The 18,648-nt window shown below is 37.2% G+C and overlaps 3 protein-coding genes across 3 annotated transcripts in view; 2 read left to right on the top strand and 1 right to left on the bottom strand.

Annotated features, from left to right (window-relative positions):
- Positions 1 to 2,942, top strand: part of LOC129003339 (uncharacterized) — a 29,811-nt gene extending 26,869 nt beyond the window's left edge. The window contains exon 4 of the mRNA XM_054431631.1: positions 2,740 to 2,942. Within this exon, the coding sequence (XP_054287606.1) occupies positions 2,740 to 2,942 (203 nt within the window). The remainder of the gene's footprint in view (positions 1 to 2,739) is intronic.
- A 1,112-nt stretch (positions 2,943 to 4,054) lies between these two features.
- Positions 4,055 to 5,210, top strand: LOC129002023 (uncharacterized). Its single transcript, XM_054429516.1, has 2 exons — positions 4,055 to 4,238; positions 5,000 to 5,210. Exons 1-2 carry the CDS (start codon positions 4,057 to 4,059, stop codon positions 5,181 to 5,183), a joined length of 366 nt encoding a protein of 121 aa, XP_054285491.1. The 5' UTR covers positions 4,055 to 4,056; the 3' UTR covers positions 5,184 to 5,210.
- An 835-nt stretch (positions 5,211 to 6,045) lies between these two features.
- LOC129003862 (rab11 family-interacting protein 4A) overlaps positions 6,046 to 18,648 on the bottom strand; it is a 186,501-nt gene continuing 173,898 nt past the window's right edge. Inside the window, exons 10-15 of the mRNA XM_054432188.1 lie at positions 16,809 to 16,949; positions 14,929 to 15,136; positions 14,028 to 14,163; positions 13,009 to 13,142; positions 12,136 to 12,165; positions 6,046 to 7,721 (exon numbers count right to left, since the gene is read on the bottom strand). Of these exons, the coding sequence (XP_054288163.1) occupies positions 7,590 to 7,721; positions 12,136 to 12,165; positions 13,009 to 13,142; positions 14,028 to 14,163; positions 14,929 to 15,136; positions 16,809 to 16,949 (781 nt within the window). The 3' untranslated portion in view covers positions 6,046 to 7,589. The remainder of the gene's footprint in view (positions 7,722 to 12,135; positions 12,166 to 13,008; positions 13,143 to 14,027; positions 14,164 to 14,928; positions 15,137 to 16,808; positions 16,950 to 18,648) is intronic.

Genomic DNA, 18,648 nt, shown 5'->3' with positions numbered 1-18,648 from the left:
ATACTGATGACACTAATACTGATACTGATTATAGTGATACTGATACTGACACTGAAACTGATGAACTGATACAGATGATACTGAAACTGATGATACTGATACTGATAATGATACTTATACAGTTACTGATACTGATACTGATGATACTACTGATGATACTTATACTGATACTGATACTGATGACACTGATACTGATACTGATCATAGTGATACTGATACTGACACTGAAACTGATGGACTGATACAGGTGATACTGAAACTGATGATACTGATACTGATAATGATACTTATACTGTTACTGATACTGATGATACTACTGATGATACTTATACTGATACTGATAGTGATCATGATACTGATTACACTGATACTGATAGTTATTATAGTGATACTGATGATACTGATACTGATGATACTGATACTGATGATACTGATACTGATATTGAAACTGATGAACTGATACAGATGATGCTGAAACTGATGATACTGATACTGATGATACTTATACTGATGATAGACCTACTGATACTGATTCTGATAATGATACTGATACTGATGAAACTGATACTAATACTAAAGATACTGATACTGATGATACTGATATCAGTATCAGTATCAGTATCATCAGTATCAGTATCTGTATCAGTATCACTATCAGTATCAGTAGCACCAGCACCAGTATCAGTATCATCAGTATCAGTATCAGTATCATTATCAGAATTAGTATCAGTATCAGTATCATCAGTATCAGTATCAGTATCGTCAGTATCAGTATCATCAGTATCAGTATCAGTATCAGTGTCATCAGTATCAGTATCATCAGTATCAGTATAAGTATTAGTATCAGTATCATTATCAGTAACAGTATCATCAGTATCACTATAATCAGTATCAGTATCGTCAGTATCAGTATCAGTATCAGTATCAGTATCATTATCAGTATCAGTATTATCAGTTTCAGTATCATCAGTATCAGTATCATCAGTATCATTATCGGTATCAGTATCAGTATCAGTAACATCAGATGATCACTGATAATAATTATAGTGATACTGATATTGATACTGATACTGATGATACTGATACTGACGATACTGATACTGATGATACTGATACCGATATTGATACTGATGATACTGATACTGATGATATTGATACTGATGATACTGAAACTGATAATACTGATACTGATATCGAAACTGATGAACTGATACAGATGATACTGAAACTGATGATACTGATACTGATGATACTTATACTGATGATACTGATGATACTGATTCTGATAATGATACTGATGATACTGATACTGATATCAGTATCATCAGTATCAGTATCTGTATCACTATCAGTATCAGTATCATTAGTATCAGTATCAGTATCTGTAGCACCAGTATCAGTATCATCAGTATCATCAGTATCAGTATCATCAGTATCTGTATCAGTATCAGTATCAGTATTACTATCAGTATCTGTATCAGTATCAGTATTACTATCAGTATCAGTATCACCAGTATCAGTATCAGTATCATCAGTATCACTATAATCAGTATCAGTATCAGTATCAGTGTCATCAGTATCATCAGTATTAGTATTGTCAGTATCAGGTATACTATTGCTGGGCAGGTATAATGCAGTGGTGTTGGGTGCAAGTTCTTAACAACTTCTTAGATTAAATACGTACTCTGGTTCAAAATCTTGGTCTGATTTTGGACACTTTATGTTTAGCATGCACATTGGCACCAGTTGAAAGGGTGTTTTCGTAAATCAAACATGCTTGAATGTGTTGTAATGTTGTGATATTTCTTTGATATTAAAACCACAAGTCTCAATAATAAAAAACATGACATTATAAAAGTTTATTTTTTAACATTTTTACCTTTAAATAAATAAACTGGGAAGCTTGAACACAATAAACTAGGTCCTCAATATAGCTTAAAAACCACTAATTTTAGCACGTTATTTCCAAATTTTTTCCGGGGGGGACCCTTGGACCCCCCCGCCTTTGCTGGGGGGGGTTACCCCCCCAAAATATATGTCTAGGACCGCCCTTGGACTTGCATTACAGTAAATAACATTTTGTGACTAAAAATTACTGTAGCAAAGGTACATTAGTAAAAAGGTTGGATAACACTAAAAATAATTGTTAAACTGAAAAATTCCAAAAAAATGTCTTTGTTTTTAAAGTAATCAAAACTTTTTAGATAAATGTCTATAACTACAAACCTTTCCAAATTAAATCCGTCATCAAAAGTAGGCCTACACATAAAAAGTAATGGACAAAGTAAAAACAACTACTGTCAATATATAGTATAAGATAAAGTAATACTCAGCAACAGGTCTTGGTTCATACCTTCAGACTTGAGGGGTACCAAGCTGTTGTGAGGAATTGTAATAACTGTGATGTAGCATTATTTGAGCATTCCCTGTGAATGTAATAATCGAATGAGAAACAACCAGTTCAAAATTAACTATAAAGTTTTAAACAAAGTATAGGGACCAATAAGGACATATAATAACAATAAGAAAGGACAATCAGACAGTGTCAAAAATGTCTGCCCCGACTGCTTACTACAGTATACAGTAATACTAAGCAGGAACAGCAGGCAATTCAAAGAGAACTCGATCGTCCGTAGCTGGTCAGATAGCCCAAATTCCAAGGATTGAGTTGATACTGTAGCTAAGATTTAAAATAAATTGTATTTTATTTAGGAAGACATACTTTACTTACTATTCCAGCCAAGATAATTCTGACCAAGATACTGGCAAGGAAGCTGAGAGGAAAGTTCAAGTTCAGCCCTCCCTCCTACCTAGTGAGAACTGGGTACAAGTTCACGGAGACCAGGACCATGTCTAGAGCCTACTACTGTCTGGGCTACTACGCTGCGGCTTACAGAATGGCTATGATGCTGCAATACACACCCGTAGTAACTGGCGGGTAAGATGAAATTTTTGAAAACCTGAGTGATGTTTTGGATCATTTCATGTGTGACTTTTGGAGGTTAAGAACCTGAAGAAGACTCCGTTACAAGCTTGGTTGTTGACAGAGATTAAGTCACTGTACTAAACTCAACTCCCCTAAATATTTACAGTTAATTCTCCCCCTAATTAGGGATTAATACCATAGACTAACCAACACAAGTAGACTTCTCATCCCATTGTAAATTTTGAAGCACGTTTTTTGTGTCTAGTTCATGTATGGTGACACTGGACGCTAGTGTCGACGAAACTTTGTTTCTATTATTTTAGGGTTAATTTACTGTTTACTGTTTGGTTATATAACTAGGGGACAAGTTATTGTTTATGATTAGATCACATTATTTGGTTAAACGAGGTTTTAAATGGCTGTAATAACGGGAAACAAATAGTAAACAAAACACGACCTCTACATAAACCGTACAGAACTAACAATAAAATTGTCTTCAGCTGTTCCATAAGGATGAGAAATCTACTAAGGGAATATGTTTTATCTATGTTAATATTAACTCCTAAATGTTGCCCATATGTGATATACATAGCTGTTGGGGTTCTGCCATTGACCCGTGGAACCGTTGTCCCCTCTTTTGCTATCTTTGGTCTAGGTCTACCCTGGGTATTCCATTTTCCTTCCACCATCTTTGGTGAGCATCCCCTATGAATGTAATAATCGAATGAGAAACAACCAGTTCAAAATTAACTTTGCACATTAAAGTTTTAAACAAAGTATAGGGACCAATAAGGACATATAAGTCTTAGTACCATGACGTCAACCTTACAAGTATGCAAACTTGTTTCTTGTTGAAATAAATTTTTGAATCCTTAGTAAAAATCCTTTAAAGTTCTTTAGAGTAGACAATACATAGGTTATTGGTGGCTAGGACGGTACTCTATTTCTGTCTACAGTACACACTTATGTATGGAGCTTTACGTGACTCAATAGCATCAAAATGGTAATGTGCATCGAGACTAGACAGAATTGTGAATATATGAACCTACAAATCCTTTATGGATTACATATCGGAGTTATGACTAAAAGTTTAAAATTAATAAAATAAACCTTCATGTCCTAGGTATTGGATGGATCAGTTGGCGTTTGGTGTGGTTGCGGCATTCAATGATCAGATGCCTGACCCAACCTCCCCCCTCTACACATGGCCGGGAGATCTGCTAACTCCTGATGTCATATTCTTCCTCAATCTACCTTCACACAATCGCAAAAACATGTTCAAAGAAAACGACACATTAACGTTCAGATCCAGGTGAGTATAAACGTAACTTACTCCAGAGTAAAACCATAATAATTATTGTTGGTGGCAATGGAAAGTAATATCTAGAAGAAAATCTATTTGAACTACAGTATACCAAAAGCTTAGTTGATGGTTTTTTTTCTTTTCTGGGTAAAGTTTGAATCAAAGCCTTATCTTTTAACTTAGACCCAAGTGGACTTTTTCTTCTTTACCTGATTACGATTACATACTACAAACAATTTACTGCCAGATGAATGTATAAAACTCTAACGTACACTACAGTATACACTATACTGCAATACTATTGATGTAACATAACACTATTTGGCTGATTGGTAGAAGCTATTAAATTACAGTAGACCCCCTCTTATCCGGACTCCTCAGGACCGAGGCTAGTCCGGATAACGGTTTATCTGGTTAAACCGACTTCCCCAAAAACTTGTTAAAACGGACCGTTTAAATGCATACTGTATACAGTATTCGACTTATATTTGGGAGAACATTATATTTAGACATGTGATCACTGGTCTAAAATATGTGATATGTCTATATGTGATATGTTATATGTGATCTCTGATATTTGACCTGTGATCTGTGAAGTGTGATCTGTGATGTGTGATCTGTGATATTTGATCTGTGATCTCTGATATGTGATATGTGATCTGTGATGTGTGATCTGTGATCTCTGATCGCTGAACCTTGCATCGTCTCAGCCAAAGTTGAAAAATTGCATCTAAATTAAAGTTTTGACCAATTGTATTACTATATTTCAGACTGATACAGTACTACCGCAACTGGAAAGGGACGCCTCCTATAGTAGAGATCAACAACACCAACGTTCACCGAGACGTCACCAACATCATGATGGGTTACATAGAGAGAAGACTGAACTACTGGAGACATCTAGAGCCTCCACCTCCTATGTATCCGGTCGGCAACGACATGGGCTACAGATAACACATCACTATGAGCAAATAAAAATGATTTCACAAAATTAGGAGATTGTAGAACCCTGTATACAACTCTAGGTATCTTGTAGTTTTCTGCAACCGGGTAAAAACTCCTTAGTCCCTAATCGAAAAAAATCGGTTAATTTTGTTTAGTTTGGATGAGTCAAATTTTGACAGGTTTCCATCTCCATCAGTTGGCTCTGTTGGATGCCATCTATTTGAACCAGCTGTATGAAGTTTATACAAATAGAAAATAGTTAAAAATGATCTGTTCATAGAGGTTGATGATGTCCAAATTCAAATTGTCTTCTAAGTTTATGGTACTACAATAATAATAACATAGTTGATGTGACATTAAAAAACTATAATTAATTGACATAAAACTGAGCTTAATAGTTTAGTTATTTATTATTATTATTTTTTTTTACATGCCTGATCATTGATTCTGTTTTTGGAAATTGTTAATTTCTAGTAGGAAACTTCTGTTGGTGGCATAATGTTCTAGCCCTGAACTGTTTTACACATTACTTCAGGCTGGTCCTAGAGGGTTGGGGTATTATCACATAGATACAATTTATTGGTAAATGGTGTGATTTGAACCCAGGACCTTCAACTCCGAAGCCCTATGCTCTACTACTAGACCAGTTGCTCCCCGAGTATTGTCAATAGTAAAAGATAATATTTTGATTAATGCAAGAAGATCTCTTATCCTATTAAAAAATCTGAAACTCCTTTTCATGTTTTAAGGTATCAATTAAATTTAAGTCGGTACGAGGGATGTAGTGATATCAAATAAGGTATCAATCTTATTTTACAATACATTTTTGTCTATGAAATACATGAAACAGGGTTTGAAATAATATATTGCATAAGCTTTTGAATTTTAGTTTAATTGTGCAAAATATACATAAATAACACTGTTACTGTGTATATTGAGAAATTCATCTTAGAAATCTTAATTTTGTTAAACATGTCATAAAATAAGTACTGAAAATATAGCTTTCAAGATTGGGACAACCAGAGCAAGTATGTTACTCACACTGTTCACCCAAAATAATCTATTTACAGAAGATTTATGGCAATTTGCACAATATACAGCTATTATTTACAACACAGAATATACAGCCATTTACAGTTTATTTGAGATAGAAAGCATTATTAACAATAGTAAGTTCAATAAGCATTTAAATCATAAAAAAAAAACGGTTTACTTTGATTCATATTAAACTTTAAAGTCCCAACAAGTATTAACAATATTTTCAACTATTATAACCATCATAATCACAATTAACTATTAAAACTAGCCCTAACTATAAAAATAACATATATACTTTACAAAAGTATGATTGCCAAACAATGATTAAAACACATACACTAAGCTTAACAATAAACACAAATGACAAAAAGTTGATAAAAACAATTTTCATAATTTGTAGCAATCAGTGTTGGTTGGTTTTCATATTGTTGAAAAAACAAACAAATCATTACTACACAGTATTTGTTTTTAAAATATTTTTTAAATTAAAATTTAAGGTGTACAATAAAATTCACTATTCATACTACAGAAGTCGTAACACTGATTGCAAACCAATATTTAATAAAAATGTGGCACTTAACTAGGATCACAGCCTTGTAAACATATGAAAAGTCACTTTGACACGCCTGACAGGGGTAAGTAGCTTATGTACACAATCACAAAATGAAGGCAGCGGTTCCATCCAAAGCTCAACATAAATAGCTTTGGTCAGAAAGTTACGTTAACATATTTACAAAAGTTTTGTCACATGACCAATTCAGTAGATTTAACATTAAATTACTTTTCTTGTACTTTCTCATTATAACTATGCACATGAACCTAAAAATAAATTACACCACACAAAGACAAACAAAGAATTATGGATTATGTTTAACAAATTTCAATTCATTGCTTATTTTTACATGTAAGTTTTGAATCATGAGAAATAAGATTCTGTTTCTAAAAGAGCTGTTAAACAACCACACAATGTCTCAAAACATCTATTAATCCTTCACCTCCTGCTTGTTTTCTAATATTTTCCTTCCTTCAAGTATATAATCTCTATTCTTGCCTCTTACCATGATTCACTTAGAAATTTTCTCATAATAAGATAATTATTTCTTTGCAAGATTTTCACTCATAATTTTACTTAACTTTGAAATGGCGCTTTAAAAAAAATATAAGTTTCACCCTTCATAATTGCTATTTCACAAACAAGTTTCGTTTATTTTGTTTCTCCATTCTACCCACTAAATTGTAATCCAAATTTTCACTTTCCATTTTAATCGAGGTTAACGAACACTGATGGTCTCCGACAATAGTTTTTAGGAACTAAGCGACAACGACAACACTCTGCCAGTTGTACCGACATATGAGTGGGGGTAGGCGGGGTAGACATCAAGGGGCTGGGGGGCCCCCCTTTTTCTCCAGCAGACGGGGGCAGTTCTCAACAATGAGCAGCAGTATGTCGTCAATGTATCTGCGAAGATGTGTGATCACCTCTTGGGACTCTTTGTAGGCTGAACGCATCTGAAACATTGTAAAATTATAATTTAAAAGATCTAAAATAGTGTAACAGTTCTAGGAAACATATCATTTTTGCTGACGGATGATATAAACGTATAGTTTAATAATGGTCTCCAAAATCACCAAGTCCCAGTATTTTACATCTAAATTGCCATTTAATTGGATTTGAATGTGTGCCTCAAATACTGAAGGACTGTGCTCATCAGGGGTACAAAATTTAATATAAGCAAGTTCTTTCCAACTCTGATCTGTGTTATAGGAATGTTAAAAAAACCACAACAACCCTATTTAGTTGAGGGAGGCATCTAAACATGTTCATAATGATTCCACAAATAAATGTAGAAATTACATGGTGACTGATCAGTGATCATGAAGGCCACGTTGAACATAATTTGGCTCTAGGCAGTCGGGCAGAGTGATATTTTAAATCTTCTGATCTTGATATCGATGTTGCTTAAACACACTATGGTAACTGTTTTAAATCCTTTTGTTTAATATATTAGTCATAATAGTTTGTTTGATGACAAACATATCACAACGCACTACAATTAAAATACCATAATTCATTTTGAAACCACTTCCAAAAAAGGGGGAAACAGTGATATGTTACAGTTTAAGTAGTACAAAGAGGGCCCAATATTAAATTAAAATGTCCCAAAAAAAGCTAAGATACTAAAAACGAATTACTTCAAACATACAAAATCTTTGTTAGTAACAAAAACAAACACTTAGGAATTGTTAATTTGATACGATGCAGTTTAGTAGCACCATGACAAATAGAATTAAATATAAACCGACAGCAGTGGATACGTAGCTACACAGCACTCCTAGCGGAGGACGCCAGAACATATGCTAACGGCAGCACTGCTTCCGGTTTATATTTAATCCTGTTTGTCTATGATAGCACATACAAATGTTCAACATGCAAAAAAGATATATTAGTAGTTGATCCCAAAGTTATTTTTTATCTAAATACACAAGGGTATGAATAACAGCTGTGAAGAAGAGTATAAAAAACAACAACTGGCGTAAATAAAACCCCGCCGATGCACGGGAGCGCTGAGGTCCAACTGTCTCCATGTCACCATCCGACTGACTCAATGTAATGCAAAGACAATTTATAGACTTCTGTTGGGGAAAACTCTGTATCGTGACCACTTCCAAAAAACTAATTAAGCATTTTACTTATGTAGCCTATTATTATTATTATTATTATTATTATTTATTTGTCATGAGAGCCGAAGCCCCCTGACTACATACCCGGTACCTATCCTTTAGGACATACCCGGGCCCCATGATGTAGGCCGAAGCTTAAGCATCAACCTTTAGCACATCATGAGCGGATGACTTAAGGTCATCAGGCTCGCCGGCTGCCGAAGCAGACCCTTCGGAAGGAGGGTTGCCCCTCAATCCTAACCAGGGATTCCGGCTGCTTGTTTAAGCGTCACTCCACCTGGGTTCCACTAGGTCAGGACCTAGAGGTCCATGGTGGAGCGCCCTGACGCATTTAGTGCAAGCAACACTCGGGACCTATCTAATCCCTGACAGGCAGAACCCGCCATCAATAGCCAGGAGGAAGGGGACCGTCAGCACGCTGACGGGGGAAACCCCAACCTCCCATTTACACCACTACCCGATCGAGGCCTTACCCATTGCTGGGAAACCAGAGATAACCAGAGCGATAGATCCCCAGATACCCCTGGCGGGCTCGGACCCAGCACCCGATCTACTTCGTTTGCCCGTCAGACCCAACATCACTGCCAGGCCATCAGGGTTTCCCAAAAGGAGGCAGGTATAGAAGTGGGACCCACCCGGATGAACCTATCCACCAGAGGTGGCGACACCCTTGACTCAATTGAGGTTCCGGGAAGAACCCCCCACACTCAAGATAACCATACCGTCCGTGCTCAGAGACAGGGATTGGTTTGCATAAGTGCCTACAAACCGTTGCCCTCACACTGCGGAAAGTTACGTTGCCCTTGAGTGTCCCCGTGAGCTACGGGTACTTGCCCGTTTTCACCTCCAGGAAAGGTTACTTCCAAAGTCGAGGATTTGCCCACTGAATGCTGGTCGCACACAACAAGCAGGCCGAAGCCCAAAGAACCACAGACACAGGTAGGTTAGAGATTATGATGCACTTCCATCTCTCCTAGAGCTAAACACCCCTCCATCCTGGATAAAGGAATGTCACTGGGACCCAATGCCCAGTCGTCCATGTCTGTGGCCTACTTGAAAATGCCGATACCAACACGGAGCATTTACCTCCCCTCTGGGGGCTAGGTATTTCACCTCCCAGGACGAGGCTACTTCCAAAGTCGAGGATATGCCTCACAAAATGTCAGTCATACACAACAGGTAGGACTCAGTCACAACCACAAGCTACAGGCAGGTGAAAGATCTATGAACTTAATCAACACTAGCAGAGCTTAACACCCCACCACCCTGAATGGAGGGAATGTCACTGGGTACTCTCACTTTGGGTAAACCCAAAGAGGCTGGCTTGTCCAGTCGTCCATAGCTTGTGGTCTACCTGAAGTGCCGGTTCCAACACCGGGCAATTACCTCCCCTCTGGGAGAGCTAGGGTCCGCGTGGTCGCCCAGGCCACGAACCCACGCAAGCGTGGGCCCCCTGCGGTTAATGTACATGCGGTCCTGCGGTAGTATGTAGCCTATACTAGAAACAGAACAACAGATTTAGGTACTGTGTACAGATATTTGATTTTTTTTACTAAATACAGGATTTATGTAATTACTTTAGGCCATGTAGAAAAATTAAAATACCATGAATAATGTAGGTGTAAAGTGGTGTAAACTTGTATTGCATATCGTAGCACAGGTATACCCTATTAGCTTATTAGGCTCAATTTAAAATATACACATTTTATTCTAATTTTTACATTTTATAGTTTACCAACAACTGATGATGTAAAAAAATTACATTTAACATTTTTAAATAGAAAAAATATAGTAACTAAAAAAAGTGTCGAGCAAAACTATTAATGATACTTTTACTTTTCAGCCATTATGCTGCTGACTGTTTATATAAAGCCAATACTCAAAAAGCAGCAAAATAAATGAATACCTACAAGCTCCTTTAGTGCTTTTAGCGCATATATGTAGCCATTAAATATTATTGAAATATTGTAACTCTAAATCTTACTTTTCATACCTATGAGTTAATCTAAACATCACAACAAATGTGTATTATATCGTATTCGTATAAGCCTCTGGCAGGGCCAGATTTTCCTAACGACGTACAGAACAGTCGCTGTGGGCTGAGGTCTGAAGGGGTCTCTACAATATCTTTTCCCTTGAAAAATGAATTTTACCGATAATTGTTAGGGTTTGATTTTTGAGCTGAGCTTTTATTCTCACAATCACCAAAAGCGTCTACAATCAAAAATCACGATCTAGCCCCGATTGTAGCGAAAAAATGAAGGAGTCTCCGCAACCGCAAGTAATGTGGCGATTTCTCCTCCAACGATGTTCATGATTTACATCGGAAGCAGGGGAGATGATAATGATGTTCATGATTTACATCGGAGCAGGGGAGATGATAATGGTGTTCATGATTTACATCGGAGCAGGGGAGATGATAATGATGTTCATGATTTACATGGGAGCAGGGGAGATGATAATGGTGTTTATGATTCTGCCTCGATAACAGGAGATGATGATGACTCTGCAATTGCGGAAGATGTTAATGATTTCATCTCAACCACAGGAGACGTTATTGATATCTTAGCTTATTGCTATTTTGTATTTTGTTGCTTTTTTATATTGGAGATGATAGCTATTTCTCCATGAACGTTGGATATACTCACAATTTTGTCGCAAAAGAGTCACAATGTTCAAAATTCTGCCACGATTGCAGAAGTCGTTCAAACCAATTGCAGTATGTAGGAACTTTTCCAAAAATTTTAAAAACATAATATTTCCAAAGCAACTCTATTATTGAAGTAAACAAGTTTTCTCGCATACCCATGATATTGTTAAAAAATAAAATAAAATAATTATATTAGCTAGTATCCTAGCCTTGAACGTCCATTCACGGATCTGATCTTAGAAAACAAAGGGTCGAGTTTGTCTAGTTGAACCAATACCACGTCCCCCTCAGCTCTAGCGACCGAAAATCGGAATAAGGGGTCTCTCTGGAGTGAGCTGTCAAGAGCCATATAAATTCATAATACTGCCCTGGCACTGCATAAGCTTTAGTATGATTTCACAATCTTACTAAAGTTTAAACTTAAAGTGCTCAACTTTGTAGAAATTGCGAAGTGAAAGGTTATCGACAGCGATAAAGAGAATCACATGGCACAACCAACATTAGAATAACAACATGGGGAGGGAATGTTAGTTTGAGACACACAAGTAATTTGGAATTGTCCCAGTGAGCATGCAACAACATGCCACATACCTTCTTGTCTTCATCTTTATCACTCAGGGGCTGTGAAAAAATACCCACAGTTAAACTAAGTTATGCCTCACCAACTTGTAGTTAACTTAGTTAAGCAATTACTAACCAAATGGTAGTGATTGATTATTATTTTGTTAAAAAGCTTTTCTATCTGAATACTAATATTCAAGCAATATTTATTAAGTTAATGGAAATGATATAACATAAACATCAGTCTGGTAACGGCTCTACAAATTATAGTAAATAGTTTCAATAGTTTGGGTTTCAATAACATTAGTAAGTAGTGATTTTTGTATAGTTCAGTGTCATCAATATGCAGTTTCAACCTAGCGTGGTACTCAAAACAGGTGTCATTAATTTATTACAAAAAAAAAAAAAAAAAAAAAAAAAAAAACCGAAAGGTGGAGTGTAAAAAAATGGATTTGGACTTAGTTCAGGTAGTTTTGTAAAAATAAACAATAAAATGATTAGTGAAGATCATGTCTCAGTCAGTAAATGAAATTTAAAGTGATTTAATTGGGTGTTTGTGGCAATTCGAAGGTGGTTGCACATTTTAGTGCTGTAATTGATCATGTATCACAATTGGTCTATTCTTATACTTTAGTGATTCACTCCCTGATTTGCCTAATATTTCCACGCACAAGCTTGAACCTTATAAGAAAATATTTTATAAACGTGTTCCTTACCAGGCCACAAACTCTTGCCTATCTCTGGTCATGTGACACGTGGGAGTGAATGTGTTAAATGATATGTCAAGAAGTTACTGCTAGCTTGTTCTAATAACCTTTGATACATGAATACTAATCTTTAACGAAAATCTCTTAAATGTTTGACAATAATGAGACAAGTTACTGTAATAAAGTTTTGACTTACATCATCTTGAGTCATATCATCCAGCTCAGCAGCTAGACTGTGACCTTGAGAGGCTGCTGATAAGAGGTTACGACCTTCCTCAACCCCTCGTGATAACAACACCACTTGCAGCTCCTCATGGGCCTCTTGTAGACCTACAAAAGAATCAAAAATTGCAACTGATTGTTGTACAGTAAAACGGTTATCATCTTTGTGTAGAGGTAATTTGTCTGTGGTCGACGTAATGATTCTGCTGAACTACTAGAATCAAGGCATTTTTGTTGAAAAAAATATGGAAATGGGATAAAAGCTGAAATTTGAAAATTAACTGCCTTCTTTAAAAATGATTCTCATTAACAAGTTCGCTGCTGAAAACCTTAACACAGGTGCTCGAAAACTGCGGCAAGGCTCGGCGCGCTACTGAATCAGCGATCCCAATTGGCATTCAAATATCTCAGCAAAACCAATCACAAAAGAGCAGTGGTGATTGTTCTGCGTTACCCCGAAAGTGGACGTAGTTCACTTAGTTCTCGCAGTTCAACACCCAAAGGTAGCAGCACTGCCTGCATCAATAACCAGTGTCTTTGTAATATGGCTCGAATAGAGAAAATCTCCGAAACCGGGAAAAAGCATCGCCAGACAGGATTTTACAGGAATTTTTAGTACCAACCTGGAAAAAAATAAAGCTCGTATTCTAAGCTACAGCCTGGCAACAATAACAGTGTCCCCGGCCGAGTGCTGGGCTCAGACAGACGCAATATTTGGCAGGGAAGCACACTACTGCTATAGCAGTGGGGCGTGTGCAGTGCTAGTGCCGCACTACTGCTATAGCAGTAGGCCGCAGCGAACAAGTTAATTGTGGTTTTAAGTTTTTAAAATTCTTTTCGTAGGCAATTCAGATAATTGCCGATATGATAGTTGGAGTTCGGATCATTGGAGTTCTACTGTAGTGTAATACCATGAGACCTTTCTAAGTTTTCTCACCCTAATATCATTTTCTACTCTCTTCTCCCACCCCTTGGGAAGTAACAGATACTCACTTCTGTGTTCCTGCCGCAGAGAGTCCAGTTGCTCCTGGAGCTGGGTCTGTGGCTCTCTGGAGTGTTGGTTGAGCTCCTGTAGTGTCGTCACTTCTCTCCTCAACCTCTCCACCTCCTGTGTCAACTCCTCCACCAGCTGAAACGCATAACTATTACTGACTGTACCTTTTGGTAAATTCTATTTCCTTCTTGGGAAGGGACATGAGAGGATTTTTCTCCAAGCAAAAAATGCAGTTTTAATAATTTTTTGAATTGTTAGCATCCAACAATCCTATATTCTTGCAAATCGCAATAATGACAAACGAAACCAATTTCAGTGTTCATTGCACTGTTTACTGAACTATATTCCTTTTTTATAAAAAATAAGCTACGGTTGGTCCATGAAGATAGGATGTCAACTCCAGCATCCAAAATTCGATGTTGTATGCACTTTGTCCTTTAAAAACTAATCGAATGTACATTGCTATAGAATAAAGGTTCTGATTTTTCAGTACTGCCACAAACCAGGAATGACTATCAAGAAGTTTTAAGTGTCACAGGTATTAGAATAGGAATATTAGAATTTGAAGGTAGAACCCCTAATATGTGTTTTTATAACATACTTTTTTATTATTTGTTGTGTGTGTTTCTATGCCAGTGGCATCTTTTACATTTTGAAAGGGGTTGGTCCAAACACTGAACGTTGACCTTTTTGTTAGATAGCGTCATACATTCATAACCCAATGACAAATGACACCTGAGTCTAGAAACGATCTCGCTTGGGATCGAAACAGGTACTTTCAGATTTGAAGGCGAACAATACCCAGACAAGTTTAATGCATAAGCCATGAATAAAAAATTACTAAAGGAAAAATGTACACATTTTGATTCTTCCTATTGAACCGGTGTGAGTTCAGTTTACCTGTTGGTTGGCCTGCACACACTCCTTCTGCCTCCTCTCCTGGTCCTTGAGAGAGTGTACCTCCTCTTGCAGACAGCAGACGACGCTCTGACTCTCACCGAGCCGTTCCTCCACCTCCGCCTTCTCAGTCCGTAGCTTCTCAGTCTGCGAGCGACACCGAGTAGCTTCCTCCTTCAGTGAGCTGTTCTCTAGCTCCAGTGTTTGTAACCTGCAACATTGTGTTGGTTAATTCATGATATTATATGGAGAGACGTTTACAAAGCTCTAATATAGAGGGTCTTATTTATACTTTTTGTATTTTATTTAAAAGTAACACTATATCTTTCCCAAATCCTTGTATAGATACCAAATAACTAGCTAATCCTTGTTCTAAAATATTTTTTCATGAATGTACAACTGAATTCATAGTTTTGTAACCGTAATGTTGATGCCCGAGCCGGGTATTGTCACAGTTTGGGTGGCTACTTCCTCATTTTTCATTACAGTCGCTGGATTGAACACTAAAGAGTAATTGGGAGCACAATAGTGATAAGAATTATTCTTTAATAGAAATTAAAATGGAACAATGCACAATATTGTGGTTTCCCCAAACAGATCTCAATTATCTAAATTTCACACAAATCAGACAACATTTACATTCTTTTATTTGTAACAACTTTGCCAAAAACTAAATTTAAATAAATCTTAAAAATAATTTTTTTTAAATATTTTCAAACAAAGTTTTCACTTTTTATTAGTGATGAATCAAAATAACACACAGTAAATATTTACAACTTAAATCTACAGTGTAGACAAGTTTCTGTTAAAACTAAACAATACAATTATGTAGGACACATTTTATAGCTCTATTAATTAGGAGTGAAACTATAATGACCTATAGTTGTCTCATAATTGCATCACTATTCATCACTATGAACCTTGGAGTATGACCATAACTTCTGAGCAAATAAATAATTAAAACCTGGTTATCTATTCAAATGTACTTTTCATACTGACCATTCTATCATGACAATAAGTCCATACTTCTTTTTTGACATAGTTGCGTTGACAGTTGAACTGGTGTGAAAAATTAAGAGACCGAACGGTTGTATGGTAGAACCAACAATGACTAATAGAGTATGTTTTGTAATAACCTTCAGTCAAGGTTGTCAATTAATTTACAATACCAATTGTCAATAAAATGTGCATACAGGGGCAATATTTAATAGAAATTACACAAAAGGACCTTACTGTGCTTGTTTAAGCATATCTTAATCTTCCTTTTAATATTGAATAGAATAGTACGAATATTAAGTTCATACATTCAAAAAAGACTTTTTGGAAAAACAATAATAACCCTACTGCATTAAAAAAATGTAGAATTGCTTTGATCAACCAAATTTTTAACGAAATCGGAAAGCGCCCTCCTTGTAGAAACCTATAGAAAAGGCGAGGAAATTTAATTTAATTGTTGTTTAACGGCACTGTTTTGAACCAACTTCTATACACAAAACACGCCTTTTCTTTCTTTTTCGTAGCTATTTAAATTAAACGGTTTCCATTAAATCAAGAAGCCAAGGCAAAACATAACAACCTGTTTCCATTTTTGGCATTTAGCATTGACAACAGATGTTTAATCAAGACAAACAGAAAAACTACCTGTAAAGTTTACAAGCATTTTTTTTTTCTTGAACACTTGGTAACGGTGGATGGCTTGGGTGGAAAATAACAAGATGTATCTTCATTTTGAGCTGCACGAGGTGTATTGCTAAATTTGATTAATCTGATGACCCAAAAGATTATGTCTTCTACGACATTATATTCATGAAATCACATGTTTGTGTTGATGAGATATTGACCAAACGTAATGAATGGGAATGATAAAATATATAAAGAGTCACCTGATGGCACAGTTCTCCACCTGCAGTTGTTTCTCTCTGTCCACTCTGGCCACCAACTCTCTGTGTCTCCTCTCCTCCTCTGCCAACCTCTCTTCGGACCTCAGCTCTACCTCTCTCAGCTGTTCCTCCAACATCAGGACCCTGCAACAAATCATGTGAGAAACAATCTCAGCAAGTATACAATACACTACGATACAACCACCAACTCTCTGTGTCTCCTCTCCTCCTCTGCCAACCTCTCCTCAGACCTCAGCTCTACCTCTCTCAGCTGTTCCTCCAACATCAGGACCCTGCAACAAATCATGTGAGAAACAATCTTAGCAAGTATACAATACACTACGATACAACCACCAACTCTCTGTGTCTCCTCTCCTCCTCTGCCAACCTCTCCTCGGACCTCAGCTCTACCTCTCTCAGCTGTTCCTCCAACATCAAAACAACCTCAGCAAGTAAACAATACACTACAATACAACCACCAACTCCCTGTGTCTCCTCTCCTCCTCAGCCAACCTCTCCTTGGACCTCAGCTCTACCTCTCTCAGCTGTTCCTCCAACATCAGGACCCTGCAACAAATCATGTGAGAAACAACCTCAGCAAGTATACAATACACTACGATACAACCACCAACTTTCTGTGTCTCCTCTCCTCCTCAGCCAACCTCTCCTTGGACCTCAGCTCTACCTCTCTCAGCTGTTCCTCCAACATCAGGACCCTGCAACAAATCATGTGAGAAACAACCTCAGCAAGTATACAATACACTACGATACAACCACCAACTCTCTGTGTCTCCTCTCCTCCTCTGCCAACCTCTCCTCGGACCTCAGCTCTACCTCTCTCAGCTGTTCCTCCAACATCAGGACCCTGCAACAAATCATGTGAGAAACAACCTCAGCAAGTATACAGTACACTACGATACAACCACCAACTCTCTGTGTCTCCTCTCCTCCTCAGCCAACCTCTCCTCGGACCTCAGCTCTACCTCTCTCAGCTGTTCCTCCAACATCAGGACCCTGCAACAAATCATGTGAGAAACAACCTCAGCAAGTATACAATACACTACGATACAACCACCAACTCCCTGTCTCCTCTCCTCCTCTGCCAACCTCTCCTCGGACCTCAGCTCTACCTCTCTCAGCTGTTCCTCCAACATCAGGACCCTGCAACAAATCATGTGAGAAACAACCTGAGCTAGTATACAATACACTACGATACAACAACAGACTCTTTGTGTCTCCTCTCTCCTCAGACCTCAGCTCTACTCTCTCCGCTGCTCCTCCAACATCAGGATCCTGCAACAAATCATGTGAGAAACAACCTCAGCAAGTATACAATACACTACGATACAACCACCAACTCTCTGTGTCTCCTCTCCTCCTCAGCCAACCAGATCAACAACTGCTGGGTTCATTCCTTTGAATCAGCCTGTTATTCAATTTATTTTGTATTGGGTTTTCTGTGTGTTTTTGTTTTTACCAATGTACTTTGGATCATAATCTTCAGAATAGTCAGACAATTATCAAAAAATAATTTACTAATATTCTACTAATGAATTTTATAAGTACAAATAATATAATTACTACCTACCATAATAGTGTATGAGTAAAAAAAAAAACCTCAGTGAAACCTTTCCCAAAGTATATAAAACCCCCCAGACAAGAAACTTCTTACCCATACACCTAACAAAGTTGTTGTCACAACATTCACCAAGACAGCTTCAATTCAAGACTAAGAAAAATCAATGGGATTAAATGGCCTCACGTGGAGTTGCATGTGTCAGCAAAACTGATGAATTAGTTCACCTTTTCGTGTTATTTCACGCACAACTTGCAAAATGTCACA

Source organism: Macrosteles quadrilineatus, unplaced genomic scaffold (assembly GCF_028750875.1).
Source record: "Macrosteles quadrilineatus isolate MER2022 unplaced genomic scaffold, UCM_ALF_1.0 Scaffold_9__3_contigs__length_116548681, whole genome shotgun sequence".
In the NCBI taxonomy this organism is placed as follows: Eukaryota; Metazoa; Arthropoda; class Insecta; order Hemiptera; family Cicadellidae; genus Macrosteles; species Macrosteles quadrilineatus.
The sequence above is the reverse complement of the archived record's forward strand: the minus strand, read 5'-3'. Positions and strand labels throughout refer to the sequence as shown.